Source organism: Euprymna scolopes, chromosome 35 (assembly GCF_053919585.1).
Source record: "Euprymna scolopes isolate OS-2025 chromosome 35, ASM5391958v1, whole genome shotgun sequence".
Classification (NCBI taxonomy): Eukaryota; Metazoa; Mollusca; class Cephalopoda; order Sepiida; family Sepiolidae; genus Euprymna; species Euprymna scolopes.
The window spans coordinates 16,558,643-16,584,691 of record NC_136516.1 but is presented as its reverse complement, the minus strand read 5'-3'; the positions used below and the strand labels follow the sequence as shown (position 1 = coordinate 16,584,691).

Sequence of the window (26,049 nt, the reverse complement as noted above, 5' to 3'; positions counted from 1 at the left end):
ATCGCCGCGTAGCGGGGAAAACAGAAACTGGCTTCCGCAACTTGACGTTGTCGCACTTGCTAATTTCGGTTTATAAACGTCAACTTAACACACTTATCAATTAACTCTTTAGTTTGATATCATATATATATATAATATATATAATATATATAATATATATATAATATATAATATATATATAATATATAATATATATAATATATATATAATATATAATATATGTAATATATATATGATATATATATATATATATATATATATATATATATATATATATACACACTAGTTGTACGCCCGACGTTGCCCTGTCGTACAATAAACATATTTTAATTTATTATTTCATTTAAACATGATATTTTAATTTATGCCGACTGCGTATGTATTATTTTAAAATCAATTCTAAATTAGAAAATTATATATTACGAGGAATAATTTGCCCGGTGGACTAATTCTCTCTCTCTCTCTCTCTCTCTCTCTCTCTCTCTCTTTCTCTCACACACACACACAAAATAATAATAATAATGATAATAATAATAATAATAATAATAATGTCGTTCATCAAATTCCATCTGTGTTTGTTTATAATATCAAGTCAGCCGATATTTTGGGCTTGACGATGAATGCTCTGGAAAGTCACTTCTGATTAATGTTTAGTTTTGAAATATGCAAACGAAGAAATGATTTGCGGCGAATTTAAATGGCACCTCTTCTTTTAACGTAAATTGGACCCATTAATAAGAAAAATTAAAATAAAACGGTAAAGTACACTCGGGCTTGAACAGGAGACCATTCGATATGCAGTCGAATACTTTACCACTGAACTATTTCTCCAGATAACAATAGTTCTATTTGTTTTTAAGATGGAATGATTTGCTGAGAATTGAATCTTCCTTGATTTGCTGAGAATTACCTCCCTTGACCGGTGTAACTAAAAAAACATTTTCATGTAAAAATTCTTTTTTTTTGTTTTATCTATGAGAAAGATAATTTTTATGATCGAATTTTTTCGATTTTCGATACTTATCGGGTGAATTTCTGTACAAAACATATCTAAGAACACTGCCAGACATGTAAATTACTTTTGTGTGAAGTTTTCAAAAGACAGGCTCAGCTGTTTCGGAACCTATAAGGAAGGAAACACACACACAATAAATAACTATGTAACGTTGTTATTACTTTTAGAATGTGGACCCAAACGTCGAACGTAGAGACAGTCCTGTATTTTAGTTACAACTAGCCTGTACGTTGCCGTAAATATATCTAGAACTCACAGGTCGGCCGATTCGATTAGAAGCGATAGGTGAAGAGAGAAGACTCGCGGACTTCTGATGACTTTTAAAATTGCCACGCGTCTTTCTTTTTCTTCCTCTCGTCTCTTTTTCTTCCGATTCTAATACATATATATGGATTTCATCATGTGACGTCTATAGTGAACCGTTTATACCTACCAATGTGCTTTGTCTAGATCAAACACACAGACACAGAACAAGTCGTATGAAGTAGCACAGACACACACGCATGGAGTGGAGCACGTGCAAACATCACATAACTTTGATACGCATGCATTTCCTGTAACCTCTGACATAGCCTTCCGTTTCCCTTCTCTTCTCCCTTTTTTTTTGCTTGGCACCAAGCCGTGCACACGTAAACATGTGCGCACCACAAACATGCATCATCTTGTGAGGTAAGGCTACACTTTTCTTTGTGTAAACATTGTTACCTTTAAAATGCTTACATATAGAGCTAATACAATATGAACAATCCAATACTGTTATAATTAAGCTATATATCGCTCATGTAAAATATGAACTATAACCTCTATTTGTGAACACTTCCACAGAGGTCAACACGTACAAGCCACTATCACACGTACTTACGTGCCTACCAATTTTTTTTTTTGTATTAAATAAATAATGTAGTTTTATATATATATATATATATATATATATATATATACTGGTATAATAGTTTTCCTTATTACTAGGTCGTGAACATGCTTTATATAGCCTCGCAACACGTCACCGTTTAAATGCTGACATGACATTAAATATTCATGCGTGTCCTGATTTTTTTTGTTTTTAACAGAGAATGTAGTTTACATTACAACTATTATAATACTAACATTGGCGTGTAAAAATTATTACTATGCTTCTCTCTTTACTCTGCCCTGGTTTAGTTTGTGATAGCCCTCTTCAATTACGGAATAGTCTGGCGCTGGTTTTGATAGATATTATCTTTTATTACATTATTACATTTTAACCCTAACAAGACACATTGCCACTTTGATGTAGGGGGACGCTACTATCAGGGACATAAGCATCAGGGGTACTGTGTAGGGAATTGGGCAGCAAGATGTCGGTTCACGTTACATTTGAACTTCTGCATGTCAGTACAGTTGGGGAAGCAGGGACCCAGAAGGGAATCCCAAAGTCTAGCGGTTCTGGGGAAGAAGCTACCGCAGTAGAAAGCTCTCATACATCTAGGGATCTCTAATATGAAGGGGTGGGATTTAGCTGCTTTTCGGGTTGGTTAGGGGTATTTACGTCGAGGGGGTACAAGTGCTTGCAGTTCTTCAAAACATTCACCTTTAAAGTACTTGTAGAACAGGCAGAGGGGTGCAACATTACGTCGTTGGGAGAGAGAGATTGAAGCTTAGATGAAAGTGCAGGACCTATCAGGTTGGCGACTCTCTTTGGAATCTTGTCCAGGAGCGAATTTTGAAAGAAATCCGATCTATCAGTATCTGGTTTAAAGTTCATCATCATCCATTTATTGATGTTATTCGTTGTTCACCAGTCATTTAAACGTTTTGTGAACGGTGATGATGGACACTATAGTACTACGTTTTTTGTTTAGAGCAAATTTATAAATTAATTGTTAACGCTTGCAAATAAGTTTCAAATAAAAAAATGCCATGATAAATGTGTTATTCTCTCTCTCTCTCTCTCTCTCTCTCTCTCTCTCTCTCTCTCTCTCTCTCTCGAAAACGGAAGTGAAACACAAGAAACATCTTACACGCTTTGAAGCTGAAAAGTTTTGTTTTCATTTTTTTTTGATATATTCGTATGATCTTGCAGATGGCAGTGGATGACCACTCGCCGTATTCTACCCTAACTCGAAGCAAGATGAGGGGCAAGGGTGATGTGTTTTGTTTAAAGCAACGGTTTTTGTTTACAAATTTATAAATTGTTAATGCGTGCAAATCAGTTTTATTGTGCCAAAGTGTCGTTTTGTCAGTGTTCTCCCATGAAGAGATACAAATATCTGTAGAAATGTGAGGTGTGTATGAACTTTTGTGATTCACTGCATATATGAATCGTGAGTTGCATTCTATTAACCAGTTCAAGACTATGATTTGTTAACTTATTTAATATTCACCTTGGTGCCCGGCGCTGCTCGGGTGTTTGTAGGTGTGTGTTCAGCCAAAAAAAAAAAAAAAAAAAAAGTGGTAGTAGGCAGGCAGGCAGGCAGGCAGGCTCGAACCTGTACCGCGGAGAAGGAAAAGAACGTGAAAAAAAAAACACAAAAAAACGTAACGTGTTTGCTGTTGCGTCCATCGCTAAACCAGAAGTGGCGAAGATTTCAATTAAGGCTAGACAATCGAAAAGAGAGCATGGCTTTGGAAAATATCGGCTAAAAAAGCGACCACTCCCTGTAAGAAAGTGCCCAGTTGAAGGTGAAGGAATTAATGTTTTTGGCCAATTTTTTGATATTTGTCGTCCGAAGGGTCGACCTTCAAAATGATACCAATCTCGTGAAAATCCGTTACTTCTGTTGAAAGTTTTAGGCACACATACATACATACATACATTTAAACAGACAGGTGGGATTTATATTATAGATTAAAAATTTTCAATTTGAAATTATTTTACTTATAGGCGTATACTAATATTTTTCATAAGCGTCATTAAATAACTCAAAGGCAAGTAGATATTTCTTTTATACAGAAATCCGATAAACATTGAAAAAAAAAAACATTTAAAAAGGTATTATATATGGAAAAGAGCTCCCAATACCTATTTTGAAGAATGGTGTTAAGTGGTCATGTTTAATTCTATACTAGCAAGGAGATTCGACGTTTCCCGGGATTGAATGATGCTCCATGAATGTTCACGGCCCCATGGTTTTATTGTCATCGAAATCTACGAAATCGTACATCTTTCTATCAAATCGATGGATTGCCTTCTCTAGTTGCAGTGCACTCCGATGAAGCTTCACATACCTCCCGCAGTGACTTAGATCACAATACATTGTTGTCTACATTGCCGTGTAGAGAATCTACCGTTAATTTGATATAATTATTTGATGTATATTGGCTTGAATAAAAAGTTTAAAATGAAAAAGTCAGGTATCATGCTTCAATTGTGCTTTAAACAGAAACATTAATTTCGAACGCGCCCCTGTCATATCAAAGAACCTACTGTTGATTTTATATGCCGGGCCTTTCAGGTCGCCTGGTAAAAAAAAAAAAAAAAAAATTCTCAAATGCATTTGTGATGTTAGGATGTATAAGGTGTTAACTTGTCAAAATCGCCTGTTCGTTCTTTCATCGGATTATTTAGATAATTGATCATCGATTCTTATCGAAGACATTCCGATACAAAAACGTATCTAAAACCACTGCCAGGCACACAAAGTACCTTTGTGCGAAATTTTATAAAAATCGGACCAACCGTTTTCGAGTCCATAGGAAACGAACTTACACACAGACACAAAGTTTATTTCATATCATAGTAGAGATATACATATTTATTTGCTTTAAAAGCACTTTCTGTGTGTGTGTGTGTGTGTGTGTGTGTGTGTGTGAGCGCTCACGCGTGTGTGTGTGTGTGCGTGTGTGAAAGAGAGAAAGTTTGTTTCCTATGGACCCCGAAACGGCTGGGCCGATTTTGTTTTGAAATTTCGCAAAAAGTGGAACAGACAGAGAAACAAAGGAAAATATAAAATCGATGTTCTGATTCGTTCACGTATAATGGTCTCTCTCCATCCGTTCGTCTGTCTGTCACACTTAATAGCATTTTCATAATTAGCATCACAAATAAAACGGACGCATCTCACAAGTATCCGTTCCCGTTTTGCAAGGAAAGGCCGATTACACAAAATAACAGACGGATATTCCCAAACGGCTTTCTGGCATGCTTTCGTCATTCAAGGCATGGCGGATACTGTTCGGGGGTTGTTTTATTTCCCCTAACCCTTAAACCATTTGATTCCCCATTCGAAGGGGCCAGAGAGAAAATCTCATGATTAACAATTAGCCCCTAAGTCGGAAATCATTTACTAAAAAAAATCCCGTTTCCTTCCCACTACGACTGACATTTTCGTGAAGATAAGGGAGCCCGCTAAAGGTCACCAGCTTTGACACCTAAAAAGTGGGAGAAAAAAAAATTGGGACAGTTAAATGTTTTGTTTAAGAAACATTTCCGTGGAGAACTTACTTAAATACTAAAAAAAAAAAATGAAAAAAATTACAAAAATACATGTCATTCAGTAAGTAGACTGACAATTTCCCACGAGTCGAGCTTTTGTAAAATGCAAGAGAACTTGTATAATACTAGTACACATCTACATTCCTATATTTTTTGTGCGTGTGTATTGATATTCATATGAAAACCCCCTTTTTCTACTTATTTAAAAAATACAACTTTGCTATATATGGGTCGTGGAATTGCATTCATCTGCAAAAGATCTAGTTAATTTGCATATTCTTTTAAACATTCATTTTAATTAAATTCCCTATTAATTTTTTTCGGTTTTCTTATTGGATGATCATCTTTAGTTAACTATTACGTGTAATTATATTCATGTAGATATTCTACATGATTTATACTTGCGTAATATTTGTGCAAAATAGTTATAGTAGACACAAACCTCTTATATATATATATATATATATATATATATATATATATATATATATATATATATATATATATTTGTTAAAAAAAATTTGCCTCCCAAACTCCTGTTAGATTTTGGTCTACAGGCATGAAAAAATTTAATATATGGAGTATTCGAACATGGAACTTAATATGTAAGGTATTCGAACCCATGCGAAACTTTATATTTGTGCTTTTGCCGGGAAAAATCGGTGCAAAAGTGTGAAAGTTAAAAAAAAATGAAATTTGCCAGGTGAAGGCCGAACACCGGCATTACGAAAATGCATGCGTAACGTAATAGCTATTGATTCATGTTTTAATTTTAACCTTTCAGCAAACAGGACTTCATAGCTCAAGCATTAATGTCAAAGGAAAAAAGTAAATCGCAATCTAGACATTTTGGTTTCGGTTAAATAACTTTTAAAATCATTACTGTATATTGGGCCCAATATAATATAATAAATACGAAATCTACAATAATTAAAATATCATATTTAATCGTATTTAACGGCCAGGCAATGTCGGGCGGCCTGCTAATATATATATATATATATATATATATATATATAATGCAGAAAAGTGTATGTTTATATATTTTTCTCTTATTTCGAAAAAGCTTTTCTAAATGAACAATTTCGACCGTATATTCGGTCTTCTTTGCTGTAAGAAAAGGATTATATATATATATATATATATATATATATATATATATATATATATATATATATATATATATATATATAGAGAGAGAGAGAGAGAGAGAGAGAGAGAGAATATTCCAAAGCCACAGATGTAATTATTTCAAATTCAAGATGCATGTGAAAAAAATACAACTGTGGCTTTGGAATGTAAGCTATCGATATATATGCTCTGCAAGTGTTAATTCATTTCTATTGGGCTTAATTAATTTTGACAATTTGGAAAATTTTTCATTGAATATATATCTAAGTATATATATGTTTTACAAACGCACATACTCACATATATATATGCATATGTATATTACATAGAAAAATGCGAGCATGAAAATGTAATATGGATAAGATTAAACTTAGAAAAGTAAAAGGACAAATTGTTAAAACTGAACAAGAAAAAAACAAGATATTCTAGTAAAAATATAATAAATTTATAACTTAAAATATTGCAGCATATAGAATTAATACATAATGTTAAATTGAATTTTTAAAAAATTATTAATGCTGCAATATTTTAAGTTATAAATTTACTATATTTTTACTAGAATATCTTGTTTTTTTCCAGTTGCACTTTTACTTTTCTAAGTTTAATTTTAACCATATTACTTTTCATGCTTGCATTTTTATATGTAATCCATAATTTTTCCAGGCTTTGCTTTGAAATATTTTCTTTTTGTGTTCAATATCATAGGCATTGTCAACAATCAATAAAAAATTATTACCAGCTTCTTAAATTGACTAAATAAATAAAAAACAAAACAAATAAAAACATAATAAAGTAAATAAACAGAAAGTGATAAAAAAGAGAGAAACAGAATTAACGGGCGACGTCGTAATGGAAAGATTATCAGTCCTAGAACGGCAAAGAGCATCACTTTTGTTGACTGTAAAAAAGAGTATATTGTTCTATTAAACTTCTATTGTTTAAATAATTTAACTTTGTTCGTTTTATAAGAAAAAAAAGAAAGCTGAAAAGATATTTTTCAGTCAGTAGTGAGAGTTGGAAGATTGTCAGTTAAAGAAATACAATCCATGGGACATTTCAAAAGTTGTTAGAACGGTACAAGTGCGTTGCAGCCAGAGGAGATTACTTCGAAAGGGACTAGAATTTCATGTGTGTACTATCAATAAAAGAGCTCATACGAAAAAGTCTGGTAACTTATTGAAGGCACTTCATATATGCTCTTCAAGTGTAAATTCATTTATATCGGGCTTAATTAATTGTAGCAAATTAGAAAAAGAAACTTTATGCAATCTATACATTATACGTATATATATTTTACAATTGTACACACGCACATATATATAATTCAAAGTAGTAATATACAAATATAAATAATTATTGATAAAAAGAAATGAATATTTATAAATCCAATTCAGAAATACACAACAAAGAAGCATACTTCCCATCAAACCCTAACATATTAAACCTATAACCCTAACCCTAACATATTAAACCTATATTATAACCCTAACCCAAACCATAACATATTAAAAAAAAACATAAAACAAATAATCCAACTTACCTTTTAATATCGTATCCAGAAAATGTCTCGTATGTCCTCGTAAAGACTGGACGTCTCGAACCTGAATGTAATAATCCCGGTCCGCCAATTTGCGAACCTCGTGTAAAGAATATGTCCTGCCTATTGCTACAACAAACACTTTGATCTTTTGAAAGCGGGCTCGGTTCGCCTCGCGTACCGTATGTTCGAGCCTCTCTAGTTTTTCGTTGACGAAGACTATTGCGACATGAGGGGCATCCCCCCGGCCGCCATTGTTCGTCTTAAAGCCGTGATGTCGAAGCCGGCGCATCAACCAGACCATATTGTGTGTGACAGGCTTGTTGAAGTCATCGATAAAGCCCTGCGACGTCCGGTGTTCGGCCAGGTAGATATCGTTGTGCTGTGTGCTGCACTGGCTTGAGAATACACCCACTCGCGTCCAGTAGGGGGCCACGTGCATCTCGTTTACGCTGCCCGCTATGAAATTCTTGACCAGCTGTAGTTGCGGTCGTGCAAATTGACATTCATCCACTAAAAACATGACGTCCATATGTCGTTTGGGAAAAAGCGCTGCACGAAATATATAAAACATATATTAAATGATAGCGATGGAATTACAATAAAAATTACAAATATGCAAAAATACAAAATTATATATCGATGGAAACATGGGAAATTTAAGCATAAAGGAGGCGATTTTATTTAATAGCCAAAAGATAAGTATATCAAGTCGGTGTAAAAGTTCTTGCCGGCCTGTAAAAGGTGCATTTTAAACCTTTGTAATTTATTTTATACATATTCTTATTACTTCATGACTAATTTCTAACTTTTCTTTCACACAATTAACAAGAAAATGGAAGTTATTTTCTATCATGATAATCGTCCTCACATTGACCAAAGATCACCTACAAGAATTTGGTTGGAATATCTTGGCCCACCCAACATATTCTCCTGACATAGTTCCCTCGGATTATCACTTATTTCGAGGTTTTTGACCGATTTTAAAGATTACAAAATCACTTAGATGACCTTAGGTTTACATAACGAGAGGAAATTGAACATAAGTTTAAATGCCGATTTCACATCAAAACAAAGAATTTTATAAAATTTTGACAGATGAAATTAAGTTATGGGGAGTAAAGATCTTTATTTTTATGAATAAAGATTAAAAAACAGTTTTGTTTTATGTTCAAGACAGCATTTTTAATCTACAAAAAACTTTTTACACCGACTAAATTAAAAAATAAAATAACTGAAAAGAAATTATAAATACGCACATAAACTATTTTATTTTAATAGATAGAAACATCGGAAATCTAAGTATAAAGGACATGATTCTACTTAATTGCTAGAAAAGCAGTACAAATAAAAAAGTGGAATTACATATCGATGAATTCATTCTTAAATTACATTTTAGAAAAAAATTGACTATAATAATAATAATATATGATAGGTCTTCTTTAGATGCACAAAGCTAAACATTAAAAACAATAACTTAGTTTGGATTATATATTTTCACTAGCGAACCTACCCAGCATTGCTTGGAACTATTAAAAAAAAAGCATTACAAAAACCAATCTATTCCATTTAAAAAAGAAATTTCTGTTTCTTTATGTTATCTCACATTAAGCAGGATATTGAGCACTTATAAACTTCAGTAGGACTCCAGAGAACTACTTAAACTAAGCGTTCCCTCTCCAAAAGAAAGGTTTTGTTTCTCACGGTGACCTTACTATTTTCTCTGTCTAGGATTATGAATCCCGGACAGCATCGACAAAATGACAAGTTATTTTTAAAACCTAGTTAGTACTGCGTTTCAGTGCGTAAAAAGAAAGAAATGTAACCATGCGCAGCTGAAACATACTTGTAACGAAACCACTGACATGTATGCAAATGACCAAGTAGTGGCGCTAGCGTGACGTCACAGAATAAAGTGGATATGTAGACATCGGGATCAAAGGAAGGAGAAAAAAGAGGAGAGAAAGGAAAATAAAGAAAAAGAGTAGAGAAAGCACGAGTCAGAGGAAAAAGGGACTCTGCAAGACTCGTTAGTCCTTCGCACTTTAATAAGATGTCGGACGACTGTAAATCGTCGAACGAATAACACACATAACAGCTGCTTATAGCTTATAGCAGACGAAAAAACTGTTAGAGAGGGAACATGCAGGAATGCAATTATATTCTGCTGTCTTTGAAAATGCGCGTCCGTGGTTTTATGTTGAAACGACCGGCAATAAATACCTTTTCTTTTAACAGAAGAAAACTCGTGTCGAATTTAATTTTCTTTGTTTTTTTGCGAAACTTTAATACACAACATCGAATTCGTATTAAAATTATACACTAATGAAATTGCAGAACGCGTAAAATATCAAGGAGAATCCAATCACTCAAAAATCATTGCTGAATTCAAAGTATTTATGTGAAAACAAGTGTTTGAATGTTTGATATACGTCTGTTGAAATGTAGATAGTTAAGACCATAGATTTTCTTTAAATTCTCTGCCTAATTATCTTCTATTTCTTTTGATTTTATAGACTTGCAAACTAACGAGCGCTAACATCATTTGAGCCGAACATCTAAAAAATTAATGCTGTAAGCCCTTACAGGAAGAAATAGAACAAGAAATGTTGACCAGTTGGAAAGAGAAACTGCAAAATGAAAGCGAACAAGAAGAATACGTCAGTAGTTCTTCAAAATGCATTGTAGGAAAGTGCAGGCTTGAAGAAGTATGTTCTTGTAAGAAAAAATGTTTCGTAAAAATAAGTATCCCGGAAAAGGTTGCGTTAGTATCCAAATCATTCTGGAAAAAAGTAAATTACAACGAGTAAAATCATTTCACCTCATTTTTTTTGGGAAAAGTATCAAATGGCGCTTACGTCATTCTTCCACCGAACGCGTCGATACCTACACACATACTTTTTATGGATACATACTTTTATTAAACACTTTATTAATACTGGGCGGAGTGCCATTATTATTAATTGTTGAGGTTTTATTTTATAGTTTTAACATATATATTTAACATATACTATTAAAGAAGAAAAAGTGCGATAACGAACAGAAACCAAAATACACTTCTAAAACATATTTTTTCTCCTTGACTCTGATCCAATGTTAAAAACAAACAAAAAAGGGAGTAAATAAGGAAGGAGGTAAAGAAGAAAAAAAAACCCTCTGTTAAGACGTCTTTCGGTCAACGCTTTTCAAAAATAAAAGGTCAGCAACGGAGGAAGCAACATCGTTTAAAACTGTCAAAAGTTATATATATATATATATATATATATATATATACACATAATAAATCAACTAAAAATAAATGAGCTAAAAGGTATGCTGTATTTATAAAGCAAAATGAAGTTAGAAGCTCTACCCGATTAAAAGGAGCAATTTACAAATAATAAAAATAAGGATTATAAGTTACATAGAAGTTTATCAAATATTCAAGCGAATAAGGACGAAAAATAAGAAAATGGAAAACAATATTTAGGTCATGGCATAATATATATACATATATATAAAACATATATAATGTATACATACATAATATACATATATATGTATATATATAACATATATAATGTATGCATACATAATATACATATATATATATATATATATATAGATACATATATAATGTATACATACATAATATAAATATATATGCATATATAACACATATATAATGTATACATACATAATATACATATATATATGTATATAACACATATATAATGTATGCATACATAATATATGTGTATATAACACATATATAATGTACACATACATAATATATTATATATATATATATAGCACTTATTTAATGTATGCATATACATACTATATATATTATATATATGTATATAGCACATATATAATCTATACATAATATATATATTATATTTATATGTATATAGCACATATATAATGTATACATAATATATATTATATATATGTATATAACACATATAATGTATGCATACAAAATATATATGTGTGTATATAACACATACATAATGTATGCATACATAATATATATATATGTGTGTGTGTATAGAACACATAATGTATACATAATATATATAAATATATATATATATATATATATATTTATATGTGTATATAACACATGCACAATATATATATGTGTGGGTATAAAATACATATATAATGTATACATACATACATGCGTAGATATATATATGTGTGTGTGTGTGGGTGGGTGTGTGTATATGACACATATATAATGTATACATACATATATATATATGTGTGTATATAAGACATATATAATGTAGACATATATATATATATATATATATATGTGTGCGTGTGTGGATAGAACACATATATAATGTATACGTATATGCATATATATATATATATACATTAGTGATCGGACGATTCCAATATTTTTCCCGATTCCGATACTATTACTGATTCCGTACTAAATTCCCGATTTTTATTCTGTATAAATCTCTTAATAGATTAATTATTTTTCCCCTATTTCTGTGAAGAATACACGTTAAATGTGCAAATATTTTTGTAAACGTAAAAAGGTAAACTTGTTAAAGATAATCTATAAATTTAAGCTTTACTGGGATTTTAAAATCAATAAATATTTATAATTTTATCATTATTACCAGCAATGGAAGATTTTTAACAAAATCAAATAAAAAAAAAGACAACCAAAAGAATCATTTTAGCATCAGAAAATTTTTCCGATTCCGATACCACATTCCCTCAAATTTGTCGATTTTTTTTTCGATTCCCGATTCCGATTAAGAGTCATAACACTAATATATATGCACACATAATATATATGCACACCATAAACTGCAATCCCCCGACTGAATCAGGACGCAGAATATGCACATATATAATATACACACATATGTGTGTATGTATATATGTGTTGGGGTGGGGAGGGCTCCCGTAAGCCGTGATGAAGGCAACCTTTCTAGGAGAAGCAAATCTCCGATTTAAAAAAAATCAAAGCGGGAGACCAGTACCCGCATTAAGCTGGTCTGCAGTTTAATTTGTTGCTGGCTATCTTGCTTTTGCTTGTTGCTGGATCTCAACATTTTGAACCGAGAGAGAGACTTAGCTGTCGTACAAAGCTAAGACTCTGTAACATCATTTTTGTATAAATACTCCCTCAGGCATTTGGGCTCATGGACTTTAATTGTCTGAGGGAGTGGCATTCGTCTGACAAGATGTTGCAATCATCATCATATACATGTATAAATTGGTGTTTTGCGCGATCAAATTTTGGGGGTATCGGAATCGTTCTCGACATCGGAAATATTTGTGCTTATTTTCCGATGCCAAAACTGATTCCTCTGATTATCTTTTTCATTTGATTTTGTTTAAAACAAAATCTTCCACTAGTGGTAGTAATAATAAAACAATAAATAGTTATTGATTTTTATACTACAAGCAAAACTAAAATCGATAGATCACACCCACCTCCTACAAGTATTTTTACGTTTGAGAATATATATGCACACTTAACATGTGTTTTTACGGTAATCTGGAAAAATAACTTTATACTTAAATATTTATAGATTTATAAAGAATCGGAATCGGGAATTGTATATATGAGTGGATCTCTCTCTCTCTCTCTCTCTCTATATATATATATATATATATATATACACACACTATATGAGTATATATATATACACACTCACTATATGAGTGTATATATATATATATACACACACTCACTATATGAGTGTATATATATATACACACTCACTATATGAGTGTATATATATATATATATACACACTCACTATATGAATGTATATATATATATACACACTCACTATATGAATGTATATATATATATATATATATATATACACTCACTATATGAGTGTATATATATATATACACACTCACTATATGAGTGTATATATATATATACACACACTCACTATATGAGTGTGTATATATATATATATACACACTCACTATATAAGTGTATATATATATATATATATATATATATATATATATATATATATATATATATATATATATATACACACACTCAACACAGCCTCTTTCATCTCCTAAATAGTCTCATAACGACAGCCTCTAAGGTTTTCCCTGTAGTTTAGGGAATATATATAAGTGTATATATATATATACACACTCACTATATAAGTGTACATATATATATATATATATATATATATATATATATATATATATATATATATATATATATATATATATATATATATAATCGGCTTACGCCCATCAATGTTTTAAAAAATGTTTCCTATTTTTTTTTTTTAATTATTATTTTTTTTTTTTTTGGTGTGTGACAAGGAAGCAGAAATACTCGCTATGGAAGATTCCATGCAGCAAGTTTCCTCTCTAAGATTGATTACTCCGGATGAGGTAATTTTTACAGATTCAGTGTCAAAGACCTTTCGTGCTTCCGACGGAATGTTCGTGTCACGTATGGGTCACAATGTGTGACACTGTGACACGTTGACACTATAGTCGCGCGCTCTTTTTAAATTTTTTTTATTTATTATTTCTTACATCGACAATTTCCTGTTTAGATAATACAGATTTTTAGTAAAGATGTAACCGTTGCATGTAATGTACCTATTTACTGTGCCTCCCCACGGGACAGAGTTAGACACCAGGGTCGTTTTTTAACGTGGAGAAAAGGTACAAAAATAAAAAATTGTCTCAGTCGTGAAGGATTTCTCCTCCACCGAAAGAGAACAAGAAATAGAAGTGCAGCATCTGGAGAACAGATGGTATTTATTTGCTCACCCACCGAGCAAATTAGGCACAAGGCCGATTTTTAATGTGAGGAGTGAAGGGAGGGAGAAGGGGAAAACGAGACCAGTTCCCGAGAGGTGGGAAATGGGAGCTGGTTAAAGGTCAGGCATGTGGAGTTGCCCCCACATCTGGTCTTTGCTAGTCATAGCTAGTCATAGCTAGTCATAGCTTGCAGCATCTGCCGGATCAGATACTACACTTTGATCTTGTCCCGAATGTAAGTAACCTCTCTCTCATCTGTGTCAACAAAGAGATTGTGTGTGCGTGTGTGTGTGTGAGAGAGAGAGAGAGACAGAGAGAGAGAGAGAGAGAGAGAGAGAGAGAGAGAGAGAGAGAGAGAACGGATTACGATACTCGCCGTTACGGTTTAAAATCTCGGCCTTTATTTTACGGCTGCGTCAAGCATAATCACGGTACAGTAGAGCCCCAGGATACGGTGGCCCTAAGATACGTTTTTTCCCCCAGGATACAATGTGGAATACGATGTTTTTCCGGCCTCTGGTTACGGACTTTCCCCCACCTTACGGTGTTATTTATAATGTTATTTAATTATATATATATGTATTATATTTTGTTATTAATTTTTAATGCTGTATCCCGGGCTTCTACTGTATTTATCTATCACCAAAATAAAGTGACGTTGAGTCTGGTAAGTAATAAAATTGGTTATATAACAATAATTATTTGATAAAATTGAAAAGATATAATTAAGCAATAAGGTTAGCTGATATATATATATATATATATATATATATATATATATATATATATATATATATATATATATATATATAGCCAGGCTTTAGATATTAAAAAGTAGGAACTAATGGACTCAACAAGATTGTTAGATAGTGCTCGATAACAAGAGCAAAAAATATATATATATTATTTATCGAAGGTAAACATTTACATTTGGTCGCTACAAACAGCCATTTGTTTCAGTCAATAAGTTTTTATTTCTATAGTATCAACTGGTTCAGGGTCGCCTAATGAAGTCTCACTGACCGAAACAAATAGCTGTTTGTAGCGACCAAATGTAACTGTTTACCTTCGAATAAATAATATATATATATATATATATGTATGTATATATATATATATATATATATATTATTTGGATTTTTACCCTTCACCGGACTGTCCATTCATGTGAAATCTTTTTCTTTTTTTTTTCTTTTGCCTCCTGTTCCCCTTACCTCACCTTTTTTTTAAACCAAGTAACATCGGTGACTTACTTGTAGTTTCATTAAATACTTTTTATATGCAAAATCCGATCCTGCATTTTGCTAATTCCTGCCCTCTGATGAGAAGGAGAGTATTTCTTCGAAACTCCGCGGATTAAGGACTATCCACTTATCTTGTGTTTCCTTTTTTAAAAGTAAATATGTTTTTAACTCTTTTTCAAGATGTCTTTTAACATGTTTTATTAATCATTTGTTCATATATATATATATATATATATATATATATATATATATATATATATATATCATTATTTTTAAGATAAGGCATGAGGAAACAGCAAAAACATGTATACCCATATGTAGCTAATAATTTTGTATAAATCAACATACTATATATATATATATACACACATAGGTAGATAGATAGATGTATTAATATATTTTATTTCATTATAATATATACCAATCCTTATTTAAAAAGCTCAATGTAATTATAGAGCAATATAGTGAATAAATGACAAAGGACTATATTCCTTAGTTCATGATGTTGACCATCTTATAATTTACTCCTTTAATTCAGTTGACATTTACAATTCTTGAATTCCTTTAATTCAATTGAGATTTACTATTCTTGAATTGTAAATTTCATATATATATATATAACCACTTCATTTACTCACATAAAATTAATATACGAGAGTATAAATTTATGCGTAGACTTAAGTATTTACTTCAAAAGTGCTCAATACATAGTCTGAAGAATCCTAGAGTGGATGAAACGCGGAATATTCAGTGTAGCTTAATTGCCATATATATTTTATAACTTACTAAACAGCTCTACCTATGTATTGAGCACTTTGGAAGTAAATACTTAAAGTTTACGCATAAATTTATACTTTCGTATATTAATTTTATGTGAGTAAATGAAGTAGTATATATATATATAACAATTTAAACTCTTAATTTATAATTAAAAAAACAATTTAAACTCCTAAAAATTAGAATTTACGATATATATATATATATATATATATATATATATATATATATATATATATATATATATATATATATATAATCTCACGTTACAGCTGAACTAAGAAAATGTTATTTGGAACATAAGTGTGATATAGGGACAAACATATTTTTTCGAAGCATGGCACAGATGCAATTTCAATCTTAGCATATTCATAGGCTGTCAGATTTTTTAAGAGCGTATTATTTATTATTATTATTATTATTATTATTATTATTATTATTATTATTATTATTATATTTGTGTGACCGCATCCTGAAATGTAGGCCGTGTCGATTCTTGGCATTGCATTCATGCAATCGTATGCATCTTCTCTTCCGTATCTAAAATAAAGTTTCTAACTCAAAAGAAGGGATTTCCCCTTGCATTCCAACGTAAGACTTCTGAAAGAAAGAAAAAGAAAAACGTAACTGAAATGTATCGCAAAAAAAAAAAAAAGAAAAAAAACTGCCTATGTTCGTGCGTATCCAAGAACCAACTGAAATTCTTGAGAATTGCAAAGCTGCAAGAATCTGGGGAGATGCCGGAAATGAAGAAATAAAACAAATGAATAATCCTACAAGCATCTATACTTATGTAAAATTGAGATTCTAAAACATAGAAGGTCGCTCGTCTTAATGGTACCACTCCTGTCTTTGTAGCTCTTCTTCAACTTTTTGAGTAAAAAAAAAAAAAAATACGTGGCTTTATTTTAGGAACGGCATTCGTATGACAAAGTGCGATCCGGGTGCCTCTATATTGTTAGCGTTCATCGCTTGCAAAAGTGCATTTAGAATTGTGTAATAGTGTAAAGTTAAACCAGTCTCTGTCTCGAATTATGGCATCGATAATTTTCTTCCTACAAAATCGATATTTGATTCTGGCTTATCAGTTGTTTTTGTGGATCATTGCCGCATGTGTTATTAAAGTATAATAAAAATGGAATTTGATTTTCTTACATTCTGAATATATTTCGACTGTGGCGAAATTATTTTCAAATGGACGCCATCATAAAAGAAGGGACGTAATCTCTTTCGTTTGGAAAGAAAAAAAAAATATATATATATATAAAAAATGACAGTTTAAAAAATGCAAGTAAAAGCACTACTATACCAAGCCGTATAGATACAGTTTATTGCCTATATAATGCGTGTCTTTTTCTCCGACTCTCCTAAACCCAAGCCCAATCTAATTGTCAACAATGCAAAATACATTTGCATCATACAAAATACTGCAGAATGTTGCACTGTAAATATGATTTGGATTACTCGGACTACTATTATCATCTTGGATGTTATTTTTACAGTGTTTCGGCCGATGTAACCTCCGATCTTGTTCTTATTTACTTTTAATTACATTTTAGCATCATTGTAAACTTTACAGATGGAATTATATATAATTCTATGTATCTATTTTCAGTATTTATTTGATAGTGCTCAATACGTAGGCAGAGCTAGATAGTAAATAAAAAAAAATATATGACAATTAAGCAAACTAATATATTATATATATTTAAATGAGGGGGTCACCAACTATGTGTATTTTTTAACATTATTTTATTATTCCGTGTTTTGGTTTTTCATTGAAAATTATGTTCAGATCATTGTAATAATGTTTTTAAACCATCGAAATAGTTTTTAACGCGTTTCAGACGTTCTGTGAAGCGTCCTCTTCAGAAAGTATTTTAAATGTAAAATATTTAGAATATACTTAAGATGTGTTTAAAATGTAAAATACCATTTTCGTAGTTCATTTGAAATGTTTGCGAGCGGTGGAAACACGTGTAAATGATTCTACTCTTCACTCGTATGTTCAATTTTTATTACTGGTTCGTTATGGCCGGACTGTGGTCACTGCTGTCTTTTGTTTTTCTCTCTCTTTTCTCTCTCTCTCTCCCTCCCTCTCTCTCTCTCCTTGTGTTTCTACTTATCTTTCTTTGTTTTTTTTTTCTCATTTTTTTTCTCTTACTTAGAGGTGAGGGGCACGTTGGTACTTGGTCAACTGGGTGCGTAGGTTAGTGTGTGTGTGTGTGTGTGTGTGTGTGTGTATGAGTGTGTGTATGTGATTTCTTGTATTTATATATGAAAAATTTAATTTCTGACGTCATTCTTGGACTATATATTAATATGTTATCTGTACGTAATCCCTCTCTGCATAAATTTAAACCAGTTATATGTTAGCACTATAGGTATATCCAATATTACAGCTGTTCTCATCAGGTGACGCTAAGTTTTTTTTTCTTTCACTCTTGATAAAGCCTGTGCAACTGTGGGCAAAACGTTCAATCTTACGTCTTCCTCATTTACATTTTTAATTCATGAATATTTTAGTTATTTTTCTTTTGCGACCACAGCCGAGATGTGGTTTAGTAAACTCCATGATTTGTTTATTATGTGTGCGCACGTCACCATTACACACATTAGAAAATAAGAGGACCGACCTGACTTTCCACAACTATACAACACATTGGCAGTCCCAAATGTTCACTTATCTGGTACTAAACAGACTCTACGTTGCTTATCTTAAGTGATGTGATAAGAATCGCTGTGTAAACGTGATTGTGCCGGATATGATAGCACTATATATGTATCCCCAAATGATAGATCCTTTCTACAGGTGCCCGTTTTAGCTTTGTTCACTCTGGATAAAGCCTAAGCAACGTTGATTTTTAAGGTTCCTACATTTTTAATTCATTAATATTTTAGTAATATATCTAAGTAAATAACGAACATTGGCGAAGAACATTTTTTTGACAGGATGTTTATTAAAATAAATATTGTGTATTAGAATAAATTTATAGAACTTGCAAAATGCTACTCACCTGGCGGACTGCGCATTGGCCGTTCGTCAGCCACTGAAATGAATAAAAGAAAATATTATTCAACATTGGATTCTAATATAAAATACCTACACATATGATAATACTTCTGATCACATGTACGTACAAGGCGACTTCAATAAGTTTCCAGCTTGGATGACAGTTCAGGACCTATCAGGTTGGCGACTCTCTTTTGAACTCGGTCCAGGCGCGAGAGACTAGTAGTAGATGCACCAGTTCAAATGTGACAACAATACTCCATGCATGGGCGAATGGCGGCAAAAGAGTTTGCTAAGGCAGTTAGACATTAAAAAATAAATAAATAAAAACTAGCGTTTTTCATGTCCACTATATACACACGTTCTTCGATTCTCTCGTCTTCAACGAATGCAATAGCATTTCAACTTGTGGTGATATTGTCTTTTTTAAATAATTTTAATTCTTTTTTAGCATCTTCGTTTGTTAATAAGCAGAGAGGAGGAGAAGAGAGAAGTAAAAGCGAAAGTGATAGTTACCGCATAAAATAAAAGTGAATAACATTGAGAGAGGATACGAGTGATAGAAATACATATATTTTAGAATTTTTTCATCCCCAGACAGTGCATGTTGCCACTTGAAACGTAAGGGGCTATTATTTGAGATCGTGTCTAACAGGGAACTGTGGGAGCAGGTGAGCAGCGAGATATCTATTTGCATTACATCAAAAATTCTATAGGTTAGTATATTCAGGGAAGCAGAAAACATGGAAGGAATTCCCAAGTCTAGCACTTCGAGAGAAGAAACTATTAAAGGATATTATATGGCTTTCCGGCATTTTTTTTAAAAGACAGTTTGCTTAGCGAGTTTATTGCAAATTATTAATTAGACCAAAACCGGGGAATACTTTAGTATATATATATATATATATATATATATATATATATATATATATATATATATATATATATATAAAGAAAAAGCCATAGGGAAACAAACGTTTATTAATGCACCTTTGATATAATAACAGATTTAATGGTGAAAGTTTAATTACAAATAAGAATAAATTTTATCGCGAATTGCAGTTTTATCGTCTTACGTATTTCAGTTTTATTTGGTTAAGTGAAAGACAAACTTATCTCCCCTGCTTTACACGCACTCCCAGTACTTCCTGCTCTTATCAATGGTGGATCGACAAAATACGGTAAGGTTGGTTGATTGGTTTTGTTTTACGGCATATCAACCCTTTTCGGGTTATTTACTGCCGAATCCAAAGATTTTGAATAAAACATTTTTAATAGAATATATTTGGTGTTTTCAAGTCGGTTTCTATTTAACCCATAGTTGGAACCCTAACAGGTACTATCACTCCGGGTCAGAGTGGACCTGGGAGCAATGGTAATTAAAGGGTGGCTCCACACTCCCCAAAGCCCACAAGCTGGGGCCTCACCACTGGATATAGTTTAAGGTCATATCCAGGACCCCCATTGAGGGACTTTTACCCTCTCCAGGGGGGGGGGCAGTCCGTGTATTCTAATGCCCCACCGACAGGGCCAAAAATACGGTAAGACTAATTTTTATTTTTAGTATTTTCTACTTTGATAAGAATATGTACATCAAAGTGTTTTACTTAGAATACGATTTTCATTTCTGACTATACTATATAAGAACAACAAATTGACCTGAAAATATTAGCAAGGATGTGTCGAGGTCTTGCGTACAGTACTTAATTGATACTCCCAAAATGGTTACTCCTCTGATACTGACCAGACTCATCGTTGCTTAACTTCGGTGATCAGAGGAGAATCAATGTATCAACGTGATTGTGGTGTGTATCTATATCTTTTATAATTGTAGACTTTTGAAAAGTTGGCTTATGCAAGTGCTAAGTCCTTTACTATTTGACAATTTTAGTTAAGGTTTTCTCTTTTTTTTACATTGTTGATTTCTCTTTTGTAATTATACAATTTTTTTAGAAGTCGGATTATGAAGGTGCTAAGTTTGCGATAAGTTATTTTTTTTCCGGGAATTTAAACTGCATTGTTTATTTTTATTTTTACATTTTTACTCCAAGTTTCTTTAGACATTATATATATATATATATATATATATATATATATATATATATATATATATATATATATATATATATACATGCATATTATATATATATATATACATGCATATTATATATATATACACATGCATATTATATATATATATATACATGCATATTATATATATATATATATATATATATATATACATGCATATTATATATATATATACATGCATATTATATATATACATGCATATTATATATATATATATACATGCATATTATATATATATATACATGCATATTATATATATATATATATACATGCATATTATATATATATATACATGCATATTATATATATATACATGCATATTATATATATATACATGCATATTATATATATATATACATGCATATTATATATATATATATACATGCATATTATATATATATATATATATATATATGCATATTATATATATATATATATATATACATGCATATTATATATATACATGCATATTATATATATATATATATACATGCATATTATATATATATATATACATGCATATTATATATATATATATATATATATACATGCATATTATATATATATATATATATATATATGCATATTATATATATATACATGCATATTATATATATATATATATATATATATATGCATATTATATATATATACATGCATATTATATATATATATATATATATATATGCATATTATATATATACATGCATATTATATATATATATATATATATATATATATATATATGCATATTATATATATACATGCATATTATATATATACATGCATATTATATATATATATATATATATATATATATATATATATATATATATATATATATATATATAAGAACATTTTTGTAATTTTTTTTCATAATATAATTTTGTATTCCTGCACGTCACCAATTGAAAACGAATAAAGAAAAGTTATAAGCTTTTATACTTTTCGTATTCTTTTTTTATTCATATATATATATATATATATATATATATATATATATATATATATATATATATATATATACTAGCATTTCAGCCCGGTGTTGCCCGGGTATTTGGAAGTGTATATTATATTATAAATAACGATTATAAATAACGAATATAAATAACGAACCATTTTATATGAATAACAACGATTTTTATGCTAATAAAATAGCAAAGAGTTTCATAAAAATAAAATAGCGAACAATTGAATAAAAATACGTTAAACAATACATTTCCGGAAAATAAAATAAGCTTTACGAGAGAAATTGATTCTTGAATATTTAACGGCATATCAATCCATATTGAGTTAATGTTTAAACGCAATGCCTATTTTAAGCAATTCTTTGTATGCAATTGGGCATAATTTTCTATTTTACCATTACGTGGAGGGACAGTGGGCTAATACCTACCACAATAACGTAATGTATAAATAACGACTACAGATCCGATTGAACCGGGACTAATCATTTCTATCGGCGGGGCGTATATTAGTCAAACCAATAAGGCATTCCTCGGCAGATCATTGTATACACTGATTGATTGATTCGTAATCGAATATAAAGAACATTACCTTTCATTGTCTTTTCCCCCTCCCGTCAAATGCCACTTGTTGAATCGTAAATAAAATTCACAATCTGATGTGTAGTGATGATGCTTGTAAGATATATAACGCTTGAGGTAGTTGCCTGTGTAGCCGCACTGATGAGCTATGATACAGCGAAACAAAACACTATGTGGATGACTATAATGTTCCGTATCTTGGGAAGTGATGCACAATATACCACTGGCATATTAAATGATGCTCTTTGTGTAAACAAATCGAGCTTAGGTATTTCGGACGATGTCAAAACATCGTTAATTCACTGACCGCACAGCAACTGCTGAATGGCTTAATGGTTAAAGCATTGACTGCTGTACAGGCGGTCGGGTTTCGATTCTGGCTTGAGGTAGTTGCCTGTCTAGCCGCACTGATGAGCTGTGATACAGCGAAACAGTACTATATGTGGATGACTATATATATATATATATATATATATATATATATATATATAAACGAATTTAACAAAACTTAAAAAAAACTAAATCAACAATTATTCTCTATTTCAAGTAAAGAAAAGAATTGCGTATATATCCCAAACTTCTTATTTGAAGAAAGATCTGTAACACGTCTATCTGTATATAACTCTACCCTTCAAATCTCTTTGAGCCAATAGAGATGGCCAAGAGAAAAGAGTTATTTTCCTTTTAAGATATTATATTCGATACAGAATGAACATAAAAAAACGAATTTACTAAAACTTATGTCTAAATCAACTATTAACACTTATTCTCATTACAAGAAAAAAAAAATTGCTTATTAGCCCAACACTTTGAGAGAGGTCTGTAACACATGATAATCCGAGAATATCTCTTTCTTAAATATTCAAAGGGACATAACTCTACAATCCAAATCTCATTTCAGCCAACGAGATCAAACAAGGCAAAGAGTTATTTCCCTTTTAATGTTCTCTTGATGAAAATCTGTTCCATCAACCAGTTTCCAAGTTTGAAAAGGTCGACCTAAAGAAGATCGGAGTTTACATTTACTAGAAACGCTGTGAATATAACGACCATGATATGAATAATTGCCGAAATAATTGAAATATTAGATTGTCTTAAAAGTTCGTAAACACTTGCGAAAAAATTGAATTTTTATGCAATTTTTAATTTTTTTTTTTTTTTTTGCGTTTATATTTTTAGAGTGACCTTTCGCTTTCTATTCAAGATGGCAATTGATAAAATTGAGCTGCGAGTTTTGATTCGTTACAGCTGGAAATGAGGTCGTTCAATTAGGAAAGCTGCAGAAGTAAAGGAACAATTGCACATGTGTCAATCTTAAAGTGATGCAAGTATTTCGATTCTGTCGACATAAATCTTGAAGATAAACCTCGTTCGGGACGGCCGTTAAAATTGGATGATGAGGACTGCCAAACCGGGTTGGACATTGCGACTTCATCGAGCACTCGAGAATTGGTTGATGGGCTTTGAGTTAGCAACGCGGCAATTCATTGACACTTGAAGCCACTTGACTTTGCTTACAAAAAGCCGCGCCAAGATCCACACGAACTCACCAAAGTACAAGCCAAGAGATGAGTTAAATTTTTCTGTCAATTTATCAGCAATCTATTGGACGAGCGTTTTTGGGAGCGCATTTTGATATCGGACAAGAAATGGGTTTATCTGGTGCAGCACAATCAAGACAAGCAATGGGTTCATAAAGGGTAAGAGACACCGGGCGAGTAAAATTTCAATTTTTTTCCAAATGTTTATACGAACTTTTGGGACAATCTAATAATACCAGTTTTTTTGTTAATCCTTATCGTAACGTCTATCGGTTATATTTCAAAAATAGGATTATTAGTAGAATAATGGGTAAAAGAAAAGAAGGACCTCGGAGTCTAGCAACTCACCCTTGCATGTCTTAATTACCAGGATGTGTTTGATGGATTCGAGCGCATCGTACGCGCCAACCCGGAATACGAAATTAACGTCGGGGTCACTGGCCATCTGTTTAAGCTCATGGTAATCTGTATCTTTCCCAACTCCGATGGCGAACACGTAAATGCCGGCGTCGTGTGCCATCTTCGCATGGTAGGCCGTGGCCTGCTGGTCGCTCGACTGGCCGTCAGTGATGACAATCATGATGTGCGCCACGCCACTTCGGGCCTCTTTTGGATTGAAACCGACATCGCGGACAAACCCGATCGCGTTGGCGGTGTCTGTGGAACCGCCGGTCAAGTAGATGTCGGATCGGGTCAGCATTTCCTTGATCTTTTGTTTGTTGTCGGGCGAGCCGAGCCGCATCACCAGTCGCACTTGGTTGCTAAACGTCACCAGGCCGATGCGCGTGTTGCCGTTGGTCGTGTTCAGAAGGTCGATCACGTGCTCGACGAAGCGCAATTGCTTGTGAAAATCGGGCAACCAGATGCTGCTGGAGGAGTCCAACAAGAAGAACACGTCGGCCGGTTTACCACCGCATTCTATTAAGAAAAATATAAGCGAGAAATACAGTCTTGGAGAGGGTCGTGGG

At 31.8% G+C, this 26,049-nt stretch overlaps 1 protein-coding gene across 1 annotated transcript in view; it reads right to left on the bottom strand.

Moving 5' to 3' along the window:
* LOC145259712 (matrilin-1-like) overlaps window positions 1-26,049 on the bottom strand; it is a 246,121-nt gene that overhangs the window by 38,482 nt on the left and 181,590 nt on the right. Inside the window, exons 5-7 of the mRNA XM_080117393.1 lie at window positions 25,430-25,999; window positions 19,907-19,939; window positions 8,101-8,649 (exon numbers count right to left, since the gene is read on the bottom strand). Of these exons, the coding sequence (XP_079973519.1) occupies window positions 8,101-8,649; window positions 19,907-19,939; window positions 25,430-25,999 (1,152 nt within the window). The remainder of the gene's footprint in view (window positions 1-8,100; window positions 8,650-19,906; window positions 19,940-25,429; window positions 26,000-26,049) is intronic.